The sequence below is a fragment of the Arachis stenosperma genome, chromosome 1, assembly GCF_014773155.1.
Source record: "Arachis stenosperma cultivar V10309 chromosome 1, arast.V10309.gnm1.PFL2, whole genome shotgun sequence".
In the NCBI taxonomy this organism is placed as follows: domain Eukaryota; kingdom Viridiplantae; phylum Streptophyta; class Magnoliopsida; order Fabales; family Fabaceae; genus Arachis; species Arachis stenosperma.
In genome coordinates, this window is record NC_080377.1 from 123,753,203 (window position 1) to 123,768,235 (window position 15,033).

Genomic DNA, 15,033 nt, shown 5'->3' on the forward strand with positions numbered 1-15,033 from the left:
AGTTAATGGCGATTATGACGTTAACCTAGATGCATTTAGCTTAGACCTCAGCTAGCAGGGGCATTGCTAGCCTAACGTGTAGGCCACACGTTGGATCTGTTATTCCGTACGGACACACTAGAGGAAAGGGCTACCCATAGAGGTGGAACCACCCAAGTGTGGACTTTAGATTTGATTTCTGTATGAGAACTCCCTTATTGGTTCATTTATTATTATCAACTACTATTTTTTAATTAAAATTACTTTGATAATAATGTTTATATGGTTTCATGTCGATTATAGATGTATTGTCTAGTCACTGAGTTGCAAAACTCACCCCATTTTTCTAAAATATTTTTCAAGAACAAATATTTGACTATGTGAGATTTTCTATTTAAGAGTAACGATCTGCAATGAGTACTTATTCTTCGTAGAGTTCCTAGATGTATATGCTCCATATGTCACAGGCAGGATCCATCCATATTTATTTATTTTACCTTTCGCTAAAAATATGTAATTATTCATTTTAGAAACTATAAATTTATTTAAAATATTTGTAACTTTCTAATTCAATTTATCTTTGAGTTGGTTAGGCTTGCTAGGAGATTATTTTCCTGAGCTCCAGTCATGGCTCATTTTGGACCGTGACAAATTGGTATCAGAGCTTAGGTTTAATCTGTGTAATATGGAGCAAGTGTCCTATGGTAGGATTACAATTATATAAATAGAAGCGCACCTATTTATACGAATTGTGACACTATCAGAGGCCTATAGGAATGTCATCCTTATCCTCTGTGTCATTGTTGTCTTTTGATTGTGATAATGTGTTTTCTACCGCTTCTTACTACTCCTGTCCTTTTGTACCAATCTTAACTTATTCTTTGGTATATTTTTCTTGAATGTGTTTTTGCAAAGGTTTTAGTTTTGGTTCCGATTCACGATTTCTCTCGTAGCTAGTTCAAATCTTCTCCGATTTTGTGAATGCATGTTTTAATCTTTTTCGTCTTCGTGTTATTTTCTATGATTCCTAATATCAATATTTCATAAATTACTTAGAAGATTCGATCGGTGTTTGTTGTAAATTATTATCTAATTTCTTTATAGAACTGTATTTGAAATTGTGGATTGCATGAATTCGTTGAGTTACTGAACGAGATGCTTTGTCTTGGACTTGATAGCGATATCGAAATTGTTCTTTTTAGATTGATAATCTTTGAAGTTATGACCAAATTTCGATTTGTTTGTGATCCTTTCTTTCAAATTAAGAATTTTGAAAACTTATTCAATTTTTCAAGGAGAAAAACTATGCGATGAACATATAATGGAGTGTTATTGTTGTTTGTCGAACTGGTGATTTTATCTGTTTAGAATTAGATATAGTGAATTATTTGGGTGACTAGTCAGATGGATCGAAGATCTTTTCGATCTAGAAATTTGTTTGAATTTTTCTAATTTGATGATCTGATTTTATTATAGTATTGTGTTGCTGGACATAATTTTCTTGTCACGGAATTATTGTGATTATGTTATTCTATGATTTTTCTATTGTTGCTGAATTCTAATGATTTCTGCAAAATGTGATGTTTGTGAAAGAAATTAGTTATTTCAAGAGATTTCTAAGAAATATATATGATACTTGAATGAAGAGGTTAAGACTTTTGAAATGATGACAACAAATTAAGTGTATATTCGGCAGCTACTGGTTTCTAGGAATCAATTTGTGTGGTTAAATTGAATAAGGGGTTATTTGAATTTTAGGTGGTTGCCTCTAATTGTACATTTCTATTATGTATGGTCCTGATTGAACTTTGTTTTGTTTCCTCCTTGCTGGTTTGATGTTCATGGAGTTATATATCTGAGATGTGTTCAAGAAAAATGATTAAGCACACAAATAAGGAAAAATAGATCAATGGAAAAGTGGTCAGATCTAAAATAGCGTTTCAAGTTCTCCTTGGTTGTAGGTGCAGAAAAAAACATTGTTCCTAAATTCATACACATTTCTATTTTTTTATTATACATAAATATGAACTATTATTTTTTAATGTACTTGAAGAAAGAGGTGAGAGATAACTTTGCAGAGACTTAAATTGAAGAATAAGGAGAGAAATTATTTAACTTTTGGATGCTTACAATATAATGTTTTGTTGATGAGCAATGCTAGGGGGCCAGCAATTTTTGTGATTGTTAGCCATCAACTAGCCATCAATGATGATTTGATGGTGTGAAATTTCATCCAATGGCTCACCTTCCCCTGCTGGTTACATGCTGGCCAAAATTCAATAAAACTGCTGGCCCCCTAGACTTTTCCTTTGTTGATTTACACAACTTTCCATTTATTTAATGAGAATTCTTTCCATTCTATTTAGATGGGAGTAAAGCCCAAAAGGCTTTCTATTATACTATCTTTATATTTTTTCCAGGTTTATCATTAGTTAGATTAAAAAATATTTTCCGTGATTATGTCAAAATGGCTTCATACTTTCAAGTGAATTTTTATGATCATGTTCATTATTTTAAAACTGAAAGTCGAAATAATTTGGTTAGTCTGACTTTAGAAGTGTACACCACAGTCGATGTGTTTGTGTCTTTTAATAATTATGTGTTATGCTTTAATTTCATTGCTGCAATAGTGGATTACATTTAGACGCGAATGCCTTACTAAATGGCAACTCAAACAACCTATTTTATGTATATTATCATGACAAAAAAAATTGTTTATGTATGGATGAGGGTGTGTTAGAATCAAGTCTTATAATTACATTTGTTTCGGTGATGTTTGTCTTTTATTTTTTTATTAGCTGATTTCAGATAAATAACTATAATTGTGATAGCAGTAATGCTACTTTGTTGTTTGAATTTGATTTTAAACTGGATATTTGCTTGAGCGGTATCTCAGTTTATTCATTGTGAAGGAATTTGGTCTACTCTCAAACAAATCATGCACGTGAAGGTGAAATATAGATTGTGATCGCTTGTTTTTTGTTGATGAGTAAAAAGATGAACTTTATTTTTTTTTGGCTAAAATATGAAACTTGAAAATTTTCTTAACCCTTGCTTTTTTTGAAAATTCCTCTATTCTCAACTATTGTCCTTATTCTCAGAGATTTGTGGAGATTGATTTTCTAGGGTTTAGATTGTAGGTCTTAGATATTGGAAAGAATTTATGGCAATTTCGTATGGAAAAGATTGACTATCTAATTCCTTAAAGTCGAACAAATTCTTTATATGAATTTTTTCCCTTATTATATTCATAGATTATTATTAAGTAGGAATTGTAAAAAAAAAATTGATTACTTCTCTAATTTTAGGACAGCTTTAGTACTTATTTGCAATGTATAAAAATTGGAGATGTCTAAATTTTAAATAAACCGATAGGTTCATTTTGAGTCAATGGGTTTAATCTTTGAGTTGTTTCGTTATAACTTGTTAATCTGAGAAATTATGTGTATGGATTGATCATAACTTGATTTTAGAGGTGTAAAATTATCAATATTTCTTTTTTTTTTAATGTGTTTCCTATTTTTAGTTGGTTCATTTATTTCAAATTTTTTTTCATATGTTGCCTTTGCTTGTTCTAAATATTTTCTTTATTACTATACTTTGATTAATTGTGTTTGAATATTTTATTTTGTTTATTATTGTTGATGTTTAGAAGTAGAAATCTCCAGGTGATACCATTTTTTATATACTAGCTTCTAATTTTGGATGTAACATCTATATCTTTTTCCTAATCTGTTCTTTCAATTATTTGTAACACTCATCATTTTGGTCTTTTTAGAATCTTGATGATGTTGATAAGAAATTTGATGAAGTTTTTTTTCGGTGTTTTCAATATTTACTTGTGCCCTAAAGCCTTTTATGCTATGATGATATTATTCTGTTGGACCTTATTTTGTTTTATTTGCTTTCTAGTTTTGTTGGAAAAAAATCTATATTCTATCTAGCGTTGTCACATCTTGTGGTATGATTGCTGAGTATGGTGCATACAGAGGACTATAAATTATAACATGCGAGGAATAGTTCTTCTAAACTCCCTCGTTTCTTTATTCAAGTAATGGTAGTCGTTATATTTGGGAGCATTAGGTGTTTTTCTTTGGATAGTTTATGTTAAAGTATGTGCTATAATCGTGACGTGATTTGACGTATCGTTCATTTTTTTTTCTATATTTCATATCGGGAGTTTTTTGTTTCAATTCTTGTTGAAATGAATTTGATTATTTTGTTTTATGTCCTACGTCTTATGCATATCTCGATCTGATCGTGCTTTTGGCTATACCATTTATTCTCGACAACACAGGTGCTGACATTGCATTCCTTTACGTGAACTATGTAACTTCTTAATGTAATTTGCAATTGCTTTACTGTGTTACATCATATCTTCTAGTATTCTGCTGGAATTCTTGTTCCAGATCTTTTTTGAAAATTTTTTTTGATTTGATTCCTCCCTTACCTGATCGTATCCTTAATAATCCTCTTAAATCTTTGTAAAAATAGTCATTGATTTTGGTTAACCTCTTTTTGTGAACTTTGTACTTCTTTAATTTAACTTGAACTTGTTTTGACCTAATACACCATATTTTTGTTTACTGATTCCATCAAAATTTCTTGATTCAGATTTTTTTGTTAAGATGCGATTGACTCTTTCTGGCACACTTCATTATTTTTATACATCATGGCTTAATTGCAATCTTAAGCATCCTTCTATGTTTGTGCGAACACCATCTGTGATGTTTGATCTTCTTTTCCTAGGCTTTATGTCCTTTTTAGTAAACTTGAGCTTGTTTTAGTGTCACGTGTGATTCTTAGATAGAGCAAGCGATACGTTAGTTTGTTAGGGCACAACTTATCGATGTTGAAGTTCAAAAAGTTGTAATTCTAAGACTTGACGTGAGACTGGTTATACCAATGAGATGTACAACAGAACCAAGAGATTATGAAGTAAAAGTGTATTTTGAGGAGATTGGCAAACTAAGTGAAAAGTGCTATATATATCTAAGTTGACAAGGGAACGAGAGTAGGTGAATGCCAATTGCATCGTTTTAACAGAAACCTATCTTGTAACTTTTGCACCTCGTTATACTTCTTTCTCATGTTTGGTAAAGTGCTAAAATTATGTAAAGTTTTGCATATTATATCAATTTTTGAATTTTTGAGGGCAAAAATTTTTGTAAAGAGTGTAGAATGTAAAATCCCTACAATAACCTTACTCCCATTTTTTCCAAACCAAACCCTAACCCTTTTCACACACACACACATGGCTAAAAATGAAAGGAAGAAAAAGAGAGAGAAAAAATAGAGAGGGAGAAGAAAGGAAGAAGGGGGTGGGAAAGGAGGATGACACTGGTTAGGGTCGTGCTGCCGTCGTGGTGGCTGCAAGTGGTGGTTGCGCATGGAGGATCGTCGCATTGCTGAGAGGAGCACAAGGAGAGAGAAGAGAACAGGCAGAAGAGATGCATGGTGAACAGAGGAGGTTCCATCGCCGTCACTGCTAGAACCCTAGTCACCGCCGTTGAAGCCAGCCTCACCGTCGTCAAGCTACTGTGTTGCCGAAGAGGCCGAAGAGAGAGAGAGACTTCACAAAGGGGGAAAGAGAACACAACAAAGCTCGTCACCGGAAAGAGGGGTACCGGTGGTGTGAGCTATCGCTGCTGTTGCCATTGCTGGGGAAGGAGGTCACTATCGAGCTGCGCGCCGCCATTAGAGTCGTTCCTTGCTGGCGCCGCTGCTGGTAGTTGCCTTTGCTTCCGGTTTAAGCATCCTACCGGATCTTCTGTCGCTGTTGCGGTTTCTAGAGAAGACGCTGCTGAAGTGCCTCTGTTATGGTCTAGGTAATTTCCTTTAACTTGCCTCGTTTCTACTTTTATTCTGCTACTATTCCATTGATGCTACCTTGTTTCCGTTCTGTTTCAGCAGCCATAGCTGTAATGATTACAATGTTGTTGTTTCGGGATTAGTTGGAGTTGTTGCCATTGGCCGTTCTTTCGATCCATTCTATTCCAACCATCCTTATCCTTTAATTTGGCACTCCGGGTTCGGCCTTTTCGTTCCTTTAGGATCAAGTTGTGAGTAGGCTTTACATTTATAATTGTTTGGCTTTACGTCTATAATTATTTTGATATACGGTGCTTGAACTTAGTTATACTTACAAAGATTATTATCAAAGGGTTTTAAATTGGTTTTATTAATTGATTTATCAGAAGTAAATATTTATCCATGTTAAGCTCATTTTAATATGCACATGAGACTATATATTTTTATGAGACTATATGTATGTTTGAAGAAGTTTTATATTATTTTAAAGTATTTTATTTTACTCGAATATGTATTTTTGAAGCATTAAAATTTTGTTGGTACTCACTTATTTTGGAATTGAGAATATGATATGGATGAAAAAGTATTATCTGATTTGATTTGATTCGACACCTTATATATTTGGAAGATCAAAGATTTGTTGTATTTGGAAATATATATTTTGAATTCGTTTGAGAGGCTTGTATTAGAAAACCGTAGTTAATGGCGGTTATGACGTTAACCTAGATGCATCTGACTCAGACTTCAGCTAGCAGGGATGTTGCTAGCCTAACGTGTAGGCCACATGTTGGATCTGTTATTCCGTACGGACACACTAGAGGAAAGGGCTACCCATAGAGGTGGAGCTGTCCAAGTGTGGACTTTTGATTTTATTTCTGTATGAGAACTCCCTTATTGATTCACTTATTATTATCAACCACTATTTTCTAATTAAAATTACTTTGATAATAATGTTTATGTAGTCTCATGTCGATTATAGATGTATTGTATAGTCACTGAGTTGCAAAACTCACCTCGTTTTTCTAAAGATATTTTCTGGAACAAATATTTGACTATATGAGATTTTCTATTCAAGAGTAACGATCTGCAATGTGTACTCATTTTTCGTAGAGTTCCTAGATGTATATGCTCCATATGTCACTAGCAGAATCCATCTATATTTATTTATTTTACCTTTCCTTAAAAATATGTAATTATTCATTTTAGAAACTGTAAATTATTTAAAGTATTTGTAACTTTCTAATTCAATTTATCTTTGAGTCAGTTAAGCTTGGTAGCCGGCTATAGCTCATTTTGGATCATGACATCACCATTCAGCAGTGTCTATAGTATTTAATAATAATAATAATAATAATAATAATAATAATTCTATCCATTTTTTAGGGTAAATCACAATAATAAACTAAGGGGAGCAAAATTTTACACAAATCCGCCAAACCAAAATCTGCTTCGTGAATCCACCAATGCACATTTAAATAGGTTCGAATTATACACAACACACACGCACACACTAATTCGAACCAGCTTGGTTCGAATTACACACATAGTAATTTCTATGCTGTTAACAAATTAATAATTTATTAAAAAAAATTTATTAAAAAATTAATAATTTAAAAATTAAAAAAAATATATTTTATTTCATACATTAAGAAAAACTAACAAAATATTTAATTACGAGACTTCTTTAAAATATTTGTGATCTATCAATTCGAATTCTATACAATACTCTTTTGTCTATTTTTAATAGCTCATGGATATTTTTTAATAAATTTATTTAAATTATACTACAAAAAATATTTTATCCTATGCAAAACAATTTAAAAAAAAATGGCTTAAAAAATATTAGGAGTACTATACAAATTTGTAATGTTCTAATAACTTAGGTAAATACATCCATGTACTCAAATTTTAAATAAAATACTCTACATAGTCAATAATAATTTAGAAATGAAAGAAAATATTTTATTTCATACAAAACAGTTAAAAAATATATTTTATTTTAATACAAAATTTGTTTAAAAAATAGCTTAAAAAATGTTATGAGTACTATAAAAATTTGTAATATTCTAGTAATTTAGGTAAATACATGATAAAAATATTTTTTCTTTAAGATTTAAATTATTATTGACTATGTAGAATATTTCTATAATGACCTAAATTAACCATATATTACAAATTTTTATAATACTTCTAAATTATATGGTGATTCGAATCACCGTATATTACAAATTCGTAAAAATTTATAATATTCTAATGATTTAAATAATTATTTACTCCTTAAACTAATTGATTTTAATTATTAATATTTAAAAGTATAAAATAAAATACGTTGTTATAGATTATTAAATTAGGATTAATCTAACATTTTTTTTTAACTATTAGAAGGAGTTCGTCATAATAATTCGTTTTTCTTCTCATCCTGAATCCGAAACTTAGGGTTTATCCCTTCTCCCATTTTACTCACTCGTCGATCTGTCAAAAAATTGAAAACTGATGAGGGGATATTATAACAAAAACCTGTTCTTGTACCACCTCAGTGTCATCACAAGAACCTCATCACCCTCATTTCTGATCCCTTCACCATCTTCCATATTCCGTGCTCCCAATTACGCCACAGTCACAGAAACCCTGCAAAAACAATCCTTTACGGTGAATTACCTTGTCAACAATTGTGGGCTCCTCCCAGATTCGGCTCTTCAAGCTTCAAAATACGTACTTTTTAATACTCCAGAGAAACCCGACTCAGTCATCGCACTCTTCAGGAGCTTCGGTTTCTCAGATTTGCAAATTCACAATGTCATTCGGAAAAAGCCCCGGATTCTCGTCAGCAAACCCAAAGAGACCATCTTGCCCAAGCTCGAGTTCCTCATCTCCAAAGGTGTTTCAAAATCACAACTTGCCCGCCTCATCGATCTCAACCCTCAAATCTTGCAAAGAAGCTTAGAGAAACACCTAATCCCCACTTTCGATTTGTTGAACAATTTCATTCGTTCTGAAGAAAGGACCATTGCTTCTATTTTACACTCTGTCCAAATTTTAACTTCTGCAACGTCGCATCGGAATATTAACTTGCTGGTTGATTTAGGTGTCCGTGAGAGAAGCTTGGCAAGGCTACTTTGCCACTGGCCTTGGATGCTTCTGTTCAATTCTAAAGACCTTAAGAGTATAATAGATGAAGTCATTAAAATGGGGGTTGATCCCAGCAAGGCTAATTTCGTTCCTGCATTGTATGCTAAGCTGCTTCCAAAGTCCATGTGGGATAGGAAAGTTGAGTTGTACAAGAGTTTTGGATTAACTGATGACAACATTTGTGAGGCTTTTGTGAAGCACCCTTTCTGTATGCTGAAATCTGTGCAGAAAATTGAGGCCTGCATTGAATTCTTTGTCAAAGAACTCGGTTGGAAGCCTGTTGATGTCACCAATTATCCGGTTCTTCTCTCGCTGAATTTGGAGAAAAGGCTTGTTCCCAGGGCTGCTGTCTTGAAGATTCTTATGGCCAATGGTGCCATTAAGAGTTGTAAGCATTTGTTAGCATATACTGTTTCGGAAGAGATGTTCTTTAAGAATTATGTGAATCGTGATAAGGATCAAGCACCAGAGTTATCGAAGCTGTATCGGGAGAAAATGAATCTTCCAGTAATGGATAGGAAATTGATGTCTTGAGCTTTGTGGATACCTTTTTGAATTTCAGTCTAGTTTTCTGAGGTTACAGTTGATAATTTGCATTAATTTTGCCATGAACTGGTTTTCCGATGAATCAGGCAGTAATATCTGTCAGCATAAGAGGCTTAGTAGTTAGTTTTAGTGAACTGGGGTTAAATGTGTGTGAGATGTGATGCTTTCAGGGTATTCTCTGGGAATGCTTCTAATCCAGCATGCTGAGCTGCCATCTTTTTAATATTTTTTGCAACTGCACAATGTCTAAGAACCTTGTGGTGATTAGGGAGGACTGTAGATTGTAGTTCACAATTTTATCTTTCATTATTTTTCAGGGGAAGATGAATATAATCCTCTCCACATTTATCTGTAATTTTGGAACATGATGTGATGCCGTTGATTCTTGCATCAGCAATGAGCCCCAATGTTGATCTTCTTTCCCCTTTATGTTTTTTGGTACAAAGTCTTGTGTAATTTTATTCTTGCATAAGTGGTTTTGTTGATTGATATTAGTTACCGTTTAAAGTTGTATTAGACCGAATTTAAAAGCAATTCAATCAACTTGGCTACCCAAATTGCCATTTAAAAGAGATGATAGATGTGCATAAATATTATTTACAAGCTGGTCTTTTTACACCTTAAACTAATTACGTTTGACAACGTTGGAAACGGACTGAAATGGACGTGAATCAGCAACACATGGTTCTTGTTTGGATGCTACTGAAAGATTGCAACATGCAATAACACCAACAAGGAACAGGGATCAGCTTTCAACTTGTACCCAAGAAACCGTTCAGATCTCCCAAGAGATTTGGTATCATAATTCATGGTTGTGAGGAAGGCATCATCACCAACCTCCATGTATCTCATCAACTCCCAACAGATTTAAGGGATGATAAGAGGCAACAGCAACATCTAATGTGTGTCGTCCACCCACTCCTGTTGTTTATATTCGACGACTTCATCGTAGGTATCCATGTTGTGACAACCCTCAGCGAAACAACTAGTGGGCAATACAATTGAAAATTGGTCACAAAAAGGGGCAACAAAGGAAAAATATTTCTCATTCTTCCCAAGAGAATTAAGAGACTCAAGTACCTTAGCTCATGCCAAAAGATGGTCGCTTTATCATGCAGGAATGGACGAAGAGGTGAAATGAAGGTATCTCCCACATGAAGGTGGCGAGATGGCGATTTCGCCTTCTCTTCTAGCCAAGTGATGAACTGTGAGGTGGCAACATGAACAATGACAGTTGGATCTGGGTCCCCTAAGAGAGCTTGTAGCTCCCTCATTATCCATGGCTCAATCCGTTGTAGAATGTCCCTTTTAATAGCATTTCTTGTTCCATTCTGAGAATTTACAGAGTGAAAGACAAATAGGATGATTGGCTACAGAACATTGTTGCAACTAAGAATTGAAAATGAGAAAGGAGAAAAAGACAAGTATACCCCAATGGAAAGGAACAAGTTGCATGGACCGCAGCCTTTGCATCCTCGCTCAAGACACCTTAGGGTTGCATAATCAGGTTGCAACCTTTGATTGTATATGCTACAAAACCCAAATTCCCAAATCATATCAACCAATCTTCAAATATACTCAATTGAATTGTTGTTTACATACCTAGCACGCCATTGAAGCTTCCTCTGAGCAATAACATCTGCACTCACAAGTCCAGCACGCCCAAACGATCTTCTCCGGGGCAATGCCCTCCTTTGTCCATTAGTCACCGCTATCCTCGCCCTACAAAACAAATAAGAAACCCTAAATCCTTATTCTCAAAATTCTCCAATGGTAAGATTGAAGAGAGCAATTGACCTGGTAGAGGGAAGTCGTGGCGGTTGGTTTGCATCAGAATGAGAGTGGAAGGGTAAGAAGTGCTTCCGGAAGGTTCTGGAAGAGAGGCTGAGGATGGAAAACCAGAAGGCGAAACCTGAATTGCAGAGAGGGCACGCTCTGCGCACGTGACTCCAACGGCGGATGCAGTGGGTGCAGTAAGCGTGGTAGCAGCGGGACAGAACCGCAGCTTCTCTGAACCGAGATTCCAGATCGGTCAAACATATTGGACAAGAATGCCCCTGGATAGCTGCCCAAATTACGTCCTTCTCTTTGTGTGTCTTTCGCCGGAGGGAACAAGTCCGTTCCATCACCGCTCACGTTGCTTGCAGCTTCCGACTTCACAGCTCACGGAAGGAGTGCCAAGCCCAAGCTGACTTAATTTTCATTTTATTCTAAAAATAATAATATTTAGACATTCGTAATTTTACGTCAAATTGATCATCGAAAATAATTAAATAATTTGATTTATTTAACTAAATTTTTAATTATTAATTTTTTGACTATATTTAAATTTTTATTTTTAAAAAATTATTAAACTTAAATTTATTGTTTTTAATTATTAATCATTTATTAATATTTAAAAATATAAAATGAAATACATTGTTAGATTATTAAATTAGGATTAATATAACATTTTTTCATTTAACTATTAGATTGAGTTCGTCGTAATGTTTCGTTTTTCTTCTCCTCCCGAATCCGAACTTAGGGTTTATCCCATGTCCCATTTTCCTCACTCGTCGATCTGTCAAAAAATTGAAAACTGATGAGGGGATTTTATAACAAAAACCTGTTCTTATACCACCTCGCTGTCATCACAAGAACCTCATCATCCTCATTTCTGATCCCTTCACCATCTTCCCTATTCCGTGCTCCCAATTACGCCACAGTCACAGAAACCCTGGAAAAACAATCCTTTACGGTGAATTACCTCGTCAACAATTGTGGGTTCCTCCCAGATTCGGCTCTTCATGCTTCAAAATACGTACTTTTTAAGACTCCAGAGAAACCCGACTCAGTCATCGCACTCTTCAGGAGCTTCGGTTTCTCAGATTTGCAGATTCACAATGTCATTCGGAAATCGCCCGGGATTCTCCTCTGCAAACCCAAAGAGACCCTCTTGCCCAAGCTCCAGTTTCTCATCTCCAAAGGTGCTTCAAAATTACAACTTGCCCGCATCATCGATCTCAACCCTCTAATCTTGAAAAGAAGCTTAGAGAAACACCTGATCCCCGCTTTCGATTTGTTGAACAATTTCATTCGTTCTGAAGAAAGGACCGTTGCTTCTATCTTACGTGCTGGCCAAATTTTAACTTGTTCTAGGTCGCTTCGAAATATTAACATGTTGGTTGATTTAGGGGTCCGTGAGATAAGCATGGCAAGGCTAATTCGGCAGTGGCCTTGGTTGCTTGTATGCAATTCTGAAGTTCGCCTTAAGAGTATTGTAGATGAAGTCATTAAAATGGGGCTTGATCCCAGCAAGGCTAATTTCGTTCCTGCATTGTATGCTACGTATCTTCCAAAGTCCATGTGGGATAAGAAGGTTGAGTTGTTCAAGAGGTTTGGATTAACTGACGACAACATTCTTGAGGCGTTTGTGAAGCACTCTTGCTGTATGCTGATATCTGTGCAGAAAACTGAGGCCTGCATTGAATTCTTTGTCAATGAACTCGGTTGGAAGCCTGTTGATGTCACCAATTATCCGGTTCTTCTCTCGCTGAATTTGGAGAAAAGGGTTGTTCCCAGGGCTGCTGTCTTGAAGATTCTTATGGCCAATGGTGCCATTAGCAGTGGTAAGCATTTGTTAGCATATACTGCTTCGGAAGAGAGGTTCTTTAAGAAGTATGTGAATCGTGGTAAGGATCAAGCACCGGAGTTATTGAAGCTGTATCGGGAGAAAATGAATCTTCCAGTAATGGATAGTAAATTGATGTCTTGAGCTTTGTGGATACCTTTTTGAATTTCAATCTACTTTTCTGAGGTTTCATTTGATAATTTGTGCTAATTTTGCCATGAACTGGTTTTTTGATGAATCAGGCAGTAATATCTGTCAGCCTAAGAGACTTAATTTTAGTGAACTGGGGTTAAATGTGTGCTTCTAACATCATGTTGAGCTGCCATCTTTGTAACATTTTTTGGAACTGCACAATATCTAAGAACCTTGTGGTAATTAGGGAGGACTGTAGATTTTAGTTCACAATTTCGCCTTTCATTATTTTTCAGGGGGAGATGAATACGATATCCCCTTTATATTGTCTGTAATTTTTGAACATGATATGATGCCGTTGTTCCTTGCATGATTAATGAGCCCCAATTTTGATCTTCTTTCCCCTTTATGTTTTTGGTACAAAGTCTAATGTCATGCATAAGTAAGTGGTTTTATTGATTTATGTTGAGTCACCGTTTAAAGTTGTCTAACACATCGAATTTACAAGGCTGGTCTTTTTGAACTAATTACATTTGACATCGTAGGAAACGGATTGAATTGGACGTGAATCAGCAACACATGTTCTTTTTAAATGTTTGACAGCATTACTATTATCATACAAATGTTGTACACTTGTTCGGATGCTACTGAAAGTTTACAACATGCACCAACACCAACAAGGATTCATAGTTGTGGGAAGGCATCATCACCAACAGTAACAGCTAATGTGTGTTGTCCACTCACTCCATGTTGTGACAACCCTCTTACCAATTGAAAATTAAGGGCAACAACATTCTTACCAAGAGAATCAAGAGAGTCAAGTAGCTTAGCTCATGCCAAAAGATGGTGGCTTTATCATGTAGGAATGGACTAAGAGGTCCAACATGAAGGTCGCCTTCTCTTGTAGCTCCCTCATTATCCATGGTTCAACCCGTTCTAGAATTTCCCTTTTCACAGCATCTTTTCTTGTTCCATTCTGAAAATCTAAACAGTTAAAGACTCATTGCATTGAGAGTAAGAATGTAACTGCAACTAAGAGTTGAAAATGAAAGGAGAAAAAGAGAAGCCTTTGCATCCTGGCTCAAGACACCTTAGGGATGCATAATCAGGTTGCAGCCTTTGATTGTATATGCTACAAAACCCCAATTCCCAAATCATATCAGCCAATCTTATACACTCAATTGAATTGAATTGTTGATAGCATACAGCGCCTCCCTTTTTTTTAATAATTGAGAGGATTCATTCCCGTTAGCATACCGTGCCCCTTTCGGACTTCATCTTGCCATTTTAGGCCTTAGGCTGTGGGCCCAACTCAGTAAGTGCTAATTTCACACTATATTTTAATTACAAGTGTAATAATTCACGTAATAAAATTGAAATTATAATTTTAAGTTATTTTATTAAAATTAATTTAAATTATAATAATTTGATTAATAAAAAGTAACATGCCATGCATTGTTCATTTTGTTTAATCTGGTGTTAAATGTATCAACTCTAATGTAGTTATTAATGTTTTTATTAATCTACTCTAATGGCTACTCTAATGGCGAGCACGTGACAGTGCGACGGGTGGGCAGTAATGGCAAGCACGTGACGGCGCGATGGGCTTGTTTTTTATGTCGTTGAGTGGCTGTTAGGTTTGTTCACTTATTTAGATTTAGGGTTGTTTGTGGGTTTGGTTGTAGCAGGTAGCAGTTATACCCCAATTATGATGAATTTCATGATTGTGTTTGGAGCTGAGTTAAATGGATTGTGCCTGTGTTTGTGTTTATAATATCTATTTAGTTTAATTTTTATTTTTATCATATGTTACCGTTAATTTTAAA

General features: G+C 34.8%; 3 protein-coding genes across 3 annotated transcripts; 2 read left to right on the forward strand and 1 right to left on the reverse strand.

Annotated features, from left to right (window-relative positions):
- Positions 1–8,283: 8,283 nt before the first annotated feature.
- LOC130933623 (transcription termination factor MTERF8, chloroplastic-like) lies at positions 8,284–9,453 on the forward strand. The gene has a single exon (XM_057863248.1). The coding sequence runs from the start codon at positions 8,284–8,286 to the stop codon at positions 9,451–9,453; it is 1,170 nt and encodes a 389-aa protein (XP_057719231.1).
- Positions 9,454–10,033: 580 nt separating this feature from the next.
- LOC130944982 (uncharacterized) lies at positions 10,034–11,674 on the reverse strand. Its single transcript, XM_057873611.1, has 5 exons — positions 11,263–11,674; positions 11,068–11,187; positions 10,896–10,995; positions 10,546–10,796; positions 10,034–10,450 (listed from the first exon to the last, which is right to left on the reverse strand). The coding sequence occupies exons 1-5, from the start codon at positions 11,589–11,591 to the stop codon at positions 10,363–10,365; spliced, it is 888 nt and encodes a 295-aa protein (XP_057729594.1). The 5' UTR covers positions 11,592–11,674; the 3' UTR covers positions 10,034–10,362.
- Positions 11,675–11,947: 273 nt separating this feature from the next.
- On the forward strand, positions 11,948–13,990 carry LOC130978863 (uncharacterized). The gene is made up of 2 exons (XM_057902569.1): positions 11,948–13,073; positions 13,753–13,990. Exons 1-2 carry the CDS (start codon positions 12,047–12,049, stop codon positions 13,773–13,775), a joined length of 1,050 nt encoding a protein of 349 aa, XP_057758552.1. The 5' UTR covers positions 11,948–12,046; the 3' UTR covers positions 13,776–13,990.
- The last annotated feature ends 1,043 nt before the right edge of the window (positions 13,991–15,033 follow it).

What these genes read in the sequence shown, in the direction of transcription:
- LOC130933623 (XM_057863248.1), top strand. Translation starts at nt 8,284, where the DNA reads ATGAGGGGATATTATAACAAAAACCTGTTCTTGTACCACCTCAGTGTC.
- LOC130944982 (XM_057873611.1), bottom strand. Translation starts at nt 11,591, where the DNA reads ATGGAACGGACTTGTTCCCTCCGGCGAAAGACACACAAAGAGAAGGAC. An exon ending in AAGCTTCAATGGCGTGCTAG is followed by an intron (nt 10,996 to 11,067) that starts GTATGTAAACAA and finishes TGGGTTTTGTAG; the next exon opens with CATATACAATCAAAGGTTGC. An exon ending in ATCTTTTGGCATGAGCTAAG is followed by an intron (nt 10,451 to 10,545) that starts GTACTTGAGTCT and finishes ATTGCCCACTAG; the next exon opens with TTGTTTCGCTGAGGGTTGTC.
- LOC130978863 (XM_057902569.1), top strand. Translation starts at nt 12,047, where the DNA reads ATGAGGGGATTTTATAACAAAAACCTGTTCTTATACCACCTCGCTGTC. An exon ending in CAATGGTGCCATTAGCAGTG is followed by an intron (nt 13,074 to 13,752) that starts GTAAGCATTTGT and finishes TTGACATCGTAG; the next exon opens with GAAACGGATTGAATTGGACG.